General features: G+C 38.3%; 2 protein-coding genes across 3 annotated transcripts in view; one reads left to right on the plus strand and one right to left on the minus strand.

Annotated features, from left to right (window-relative positions):
* Positions 1 to 1,380: 1,380 nt before the first annotated feature.
* On the minus strand, positions 1,381 to 4,334 carry LOC122058154 (40S ribosomal protein S21-2-like). Of its 2 annotated transcripts, none has more exons than XM_042620673.1 (4): positions 4,215 to 4,334; positions 4,016 to 4,109; positions 3,756 to 3,888; positions 1,381 to 1,680 (listed from the first exon to the last, which is right to left on the minus strand). In XM_042620673.1, the coding sequence occupies exons 2-4, from the start codon at positions 4,063 to 4,065 to the stop codon at positions 1,615 to 1,617; spliced, it is 249 nt and encodes an 82-aa protein (XP_042476607.1). In that variant the 5' UTR covers positions 4,066 to 4,109; positions 4,215 to 4,334; the 3' UTR covers positions 1,381 to 1,614. The 2 variants fall into 2 exon arrangements, with proteins under 2 accessions (XP_042476607.1, XP_042476608.1); XM_042620674.1 differs by having other exon boundaries at positions 4,237 to 4,319.
* A 106-nt stretch (positions 4,335 to 4,440) lies between these two features.
* The window catches only part of LOC122058153 (protein LOW PSII ACCUMULATION 1, chloroplastic), an 11,290-nt gene continuing 10,108 nt past the window's right edge, over positions 4,441 to 5,622 (plus strand). Inside the window, exon 1 of the mRNA XM_042620672.1 lies at positions 4,441 to 4,701. Within this exon, the coding sequence (XP_042476606.1) occupies positions 4,486 to 4,701 (216 nt within the window). The 5' untranslated portion in view covers positions 4,441 to 4,485. The remainder of the gene's footprint in view (positions 4,702 to 5,622) is intronic.

Genomic DNA, 5,622 nt, shown 5'->3' on the forward strand with positions numbered 1-5,622 from the left:
AGAGAGAGAGAGAGAGAGAGAGAGAGAGAGAGATGATTCCAACTTGGTAAAACAAGAAATGCCCTCTTCCCTCTGGCCTCCCCTTGCCCAGAAGTCCAGAACTGATGACCCATAAGGCCATAATTGCATCCATACTTCCAAGACAAGACCTGGTTCTCTAGGTTTGAGAACTGTGGATCAGTGTAAAAGATCCAAAGCACCTTACCTGCATCTGAACATGGCAGAACACACAAGCCCATAACCTGTGAACACATTTTGATTCAAGGCCACAATCCAAAGGGCAAAAACTAGTCCTCACCTTCTCCGCTTTGCGCCCCCCCACCCCCCACGCAATAGGTTAGCAAATTCGGATTCGGAATTATTCGGACGGAGAATTATTCGGAATAATTCGGACGATTAATTTAAGGATTCGGTCAAAAAAGCGGTCAAAAAATCTTATTGGGGTTTTTTTTATTTTTTTAATTGTTTTTTTTATTTTTTATTTTTGGTTTTTTTTTTTTAAATAATGTTTAAATGGACCGAATAATTCGGTTTAATTCGGATTCGGTCCGAATTATTCGCGATTTATATTCATTTTGGAAAAAGTCGCGAATTTTAAAGAATTTTATTTTTAATTCGGATTCGATCCGAATTTTTGAAAAAAATTCTTTAAAATTCGGTTCGGCCGAATAATTCGCGAATTATTCGGCCGAATTGATAACTATGCCCCCAACCCAACAGGAATTAAAAAAAAAAAAAGTCTTTAGCATAGACTCTTAAAAGTCCTAAAGGCCCAAAGCCCAACAAAAAATTTGGATCAAAATGGCTACACCAATCAAGCTAAAATCAGTTCTTAAACTGATAAAAACCAATCAAGAGGGGCCAACTGAGCTAATATTATTTTCCCCAGTTTCACTTTATAGGATGGATCAGTTAATCTTCCCGCTTGGACTCAAGAGGCTGAATCCAATTAGGAACTGGACTGATTTACACCCCACCTATTTTTGATAACCAAGAGTAGGTGGCATTTCACCATTGGGCAGGTGGGAAACTCAATGTCAGCTCCATCTCCATGTGATAGATTATCCACAACCATGTCATAATGGTTAAGTTTTTGGCTTCAAGCAAGTGGTGGAAGTGCATTAAAAAAGTGGTCTCAAAGTGAATGTAGAACATCAACAGAAAATCCTTGGCATGCAATTCTATGAAACTTTGAGCTCACTTTGACATGCCAAGATGGGTATGGCATGTACCCACCATCACGCATCAACCTATACCGCTGGCAAGGGAATGCGAGCTGCTGCTCACGGAATAAAAAGTTTTACCAAAAACAAACACCTCTAAAGTTTCCTAATAATAATAAATTAACAGCGGAAAATAAGGTAGTAAAACATGTAGCGATGGGAGTTGAATAGTTGATATAAACTCTGAAGTGTTTTGAATCCTCACATAGATATAGTACAATGATGGAAGTAGTATCTCAGCATCCATAACCCTAGTTTTGACCAGATAAAAGTAAGACCAAGATAAGTCACCATAAAGTCACCAGAAAGAGATTGAGTCATCACAAAAATGGTTCCTATACTCCCTCAAGCAGGCTCTCCGGCAAAGCAATCTAAAAATTAATAATCTCTTTTAATGTTGTTGCACCTCAACCCTCTTCTTCTGCCACAACCGATCAAGTGCGCTGTCAGCATCTCCCTGCAAAATAAACAACCATTATTATTAATAGATAGATACATTTCCTTGTACCAAAACAAGATGCTAATCAAGACACCAAAAACAGAGCAACTAATAAATTACACCCATAATTAGGAAACATAAGGACAAAAGCTATCAGAGAGAATAAAAAAGAGCCATAATATGGAGTACAGGTATACAAGGTTTACAGACAGAATACTAGTAAACTCATGGTATCAGTTCATTTAAGGTGGACATGGAAATTTGGTATTTCAGCCAAGAGCCCATTAGCCTTCATGCAACATCCTAAACCCCTAAATATTAACTTTTTCAACTTTAACCTTCAAATAGTATCATAGACCCCCAATTAAAAAACACAACATGATGTGGGCATCCCTCAAGCCCTAAATTCACGAACTTTTGTACCTCCTCTTCAATGAAATCAACATGCTCACCTACTAAAAGACTTCTCTTGGTATGTTGACCTACTATTTTAAGGTCATTGACATTAATAATAATTCACTCAATAGTAATCAAAAGCAATCCCACAACGACTGCTAAGCATTAATAGAGTTAAATATCTAGAGATGTAGCCCATTCACACAAAAAAGTGTCACATTAACCTCTTAGCACAAGACTCTCACTAGTAAATATTATTAGCCAAATAATATTTAAAAATGATCAGATGCTAAATCCTTTGAATTAAGAAAGAAGCAGTCACCAAATTGCTAAGATCTCAAAACAAAAGGATGTGAAAACCCTTTGTCTGACCTCCTCATTGCATATCTAACTATAATCCTCCAGGAAGAGAATTTAGCATTACCCACCAAAAGCCAGAAAAAAAAATTGGGAAACACAATTCAGAAAATATTTGTCAAATTCCCAGACAAAACTTCCGAGAGCTCCAGCATGCAAGGCAGGCTAAAGGCACATCGCACCCAATCATCAAAACAAGCCATGAGTCCCTAACTTGCACCACTACTTCGGGAAAAAGAAAGGTTCAAAGCTTGGTATAGTAATGGAAAACCTCCACTACCAACTACCAAGGAACAAGATTTAAATTACCTCTGGTTAAAAAAATCAGTTTAACTAAATATACAAAAAAAGAAGGTTCTTCCTCAACAATGAACTTCCCAATAATTCAACAGCATCGTAAATTGTCAGTAAGCTTCCACCTAAAGTCATAAAGAAAGAATTTCTCCACTTTCCAGAGGAAAATGTAAGGGATTCTAATTGCCATCGGAGTTCTCTACTTTCCCCCCCAGATATGGAGCTTTATATCATGCAACAGCATCATGAAACTTCAACAAACAAGCAGCTCATTTGCCCTTATGCAGAACTCACAAATGGCGGGTGGTCAGAGGCTGCCAACGATCACAGTGTCATTATTAAGGGTCGATTCAACAGCATGAGAAAATCATCTTGCTAGACACAGGCCCTTCCCCTTCTTTTTAAATGAATATCAATTTCCAAAATTTCTTTCACATGGTAGCAACTGCCTTTGGTTAGGAAAGAATATACAACGAGAAACGTGAAACAACACATTTCTACTTAACTTCCAACTTCTTTTATTCCAGGAAATGGCCGAATTTGAAAAATTATTCAACATAACTGCACAGAGTTGCCACTTATCAGTCATCTAGAGCTCTTCTTAAACAAGTGTCAACACCAGGGAACCAAATCATAAGAAAACCTACAATTGTTTATAGCTACCAAGGAGTCTTAAATTACCTTCAGAGGTACCTATGCTTCTCTTCCTGACTAAAAGACCATCAATTCTCTAGAACAATCTTCTGCTTGCTTACAAGCTACCAACCTTAACTAGGATGGGTTAAAAATATCTACCCTCAAGAGGTACCTATGCTTCCTTTCCCAATTAAATTACCATCATTTCTTCATAACAATCAGACCAATAATCCAAATCCTTCATTACAGGAGTGCATAATTAGAGTTGGAAATTCATATTCCAACATGCCAACACATAAAAACAATGACTGCAAAAATATCTGCAGGACACCATCAAAAAAATGCAGGCTGTTGCAACAAAAATATAACATCAGTTATTAAAGAACAGTAAAATGAGCGAGTATAACAACCTGAGCTCGGATAAAACCGCAAAGGGCAAAGGTAGTAAATTGGCCAGAATATTCTCCATTCTCATTCAAATGCCCAATATTAATCTGAACAGACGCGTGATCCTTTGAAGTGATCAGCCTATTAGTAGCAGAGCTGTAAAACACATACATTGCAACAAATCATCATAGACATTCATACCCAATTAAACCATAATGATTCAGCAATAATGAATGTTTCTAAGATTAAGTACTAAAAGATAAGAATATAGAGAGTATATTACCACTTCCTGGGGATGTAAAGATCCATGTTTTGCCCTTCTTCGTTCTGCATCTTGACAAGTTCTTTGAATCTTCAAGAGAGGAGGATCGAAAAACCTGCATCGCAACCATTGCTCATCACAGAAACCTTAAATTGGCAAAACAATTAACAGAAACTGGGAGATTAACCACAGACATAGATTAATCTAGATAGAAACGTACTAGGAAGCTGGAGAAGCCTTACTCCACTAATGTTGAGACTTGAGAAGCGCGCGGGTGAGAAGATAGGGACTCACCAGAAGTTCAAAGAAAATAAGAAAACCCTACGCTTTCGCTTAGCTTAACTCTTAAGTATGTCAATTGACCAAACTAACCCTACATCGAAGTAGGGTTAGTTTGGTCGATTTAAACCCTGTAGACCACGTGTCAATACTGGCCTCTATACCCATCCTCTCTTTTCAGATAACGAGCTCGACTCGGTCGACCCCTATCGATGGCAGTGGCTGCTATTGCTTCGAAACAGCTTTTGCTTTACTTGTCGAAGCCAACGACATGGCTTCCCAACAGAACCCATTTGAAATCATTGAATGGTGGCCGTGTCTCATTCATCTCCTGTTCTTTGCCGCCGTCGTCGTCCCCGGAAGCCAAGACAGGGATTACGGCAGAGTCGTGTGTGAACTTGGGTCTCTCACTCTTCTCCAAAGGACGGGTAATTGATCTTCTCCACTTCACTTACATCTTTTCTTTTGTAATTTTCATTCACCTGAATTCGTGTTTTTAAGTTTTTAGATGGGATGGGTTTTCCCCACATTTTGTAACCTACTATGTTTTTCAATTAATTCCCTAACACAGTCTACCCAGTTCAAACCCTGAAAGGTAATGGATGGTAGAGGGAAGTAGGAATGTTTAAAACCCTAAATAAGGCTAACATCAAGGCATGTAATGAGTATGTCAAGTCATATAAACTGGTGGGGTTCCACGCAGATGATGGAATTAATAATCCTACATAGGAAGTGGGTAGCCTGATGTGGAGACTTAGACGTACTTGGGCATACTCTCCTTTAACAGCTAGCTTTTGAGAATGAGTTCTACCTATGTCCCTAACATAAACAACACTCGTTGTTGAGGACAAGATTCACTATTGTTACAAAATTTAGCCAAGCTGTGTATGCTTCAGTGTCACCAAGTTAAACACAGATTTTTAGACCTTGTATAATGCTACTTTTGCAAATGTTGAGATTCTTCAGTTTCTTTTGTCTTCCAATTTCTTTAGGTTTGGCGACACAAATCCCACCTAGCCATTCCACCCTAACATCTTAAGATAAGGTTGAAACATCAAATTTTTAGCATCCATGTTTAAAGAGTTTTCCTTGAGGCTTATACTGACTGCCAACCTGACCATCCTTCCACATCCTTCTGCTCCAGCAATGAGCCATGATAGAGCATCATGGGGCTGTTTTGGTGAATTCAGTAAATATTTTTATAATTACAAAATTTCAACCATTATCCTGAGTACTTGCTTCTTTAAGCACCAAGCCCTGTCCCTGCCATTTGCTTTGGTCTGCAAGAATCTTATTCTTTTTTCTTTTTTTTTTCTTTTCCTTATTTTTTGGAGGGGGTGTTTGGGGGG

Source organism: Macadamia integrifolia, chromosome 12 (genome assembly GCF_013358625.1).
Source record: "Macadamia integrifolia cultivar HAES 741 chromosome 12, SCU_Mint_v3, whole genome shotgun sequence".
Classification (NCBI taxonomy): domain Eukaryota; kingdom Viridiplantae; phylum Streptophyta; class Magnoliopsida; order Proteales; family Proteaceae; genus Macadamia; species Macadamia integrifolia.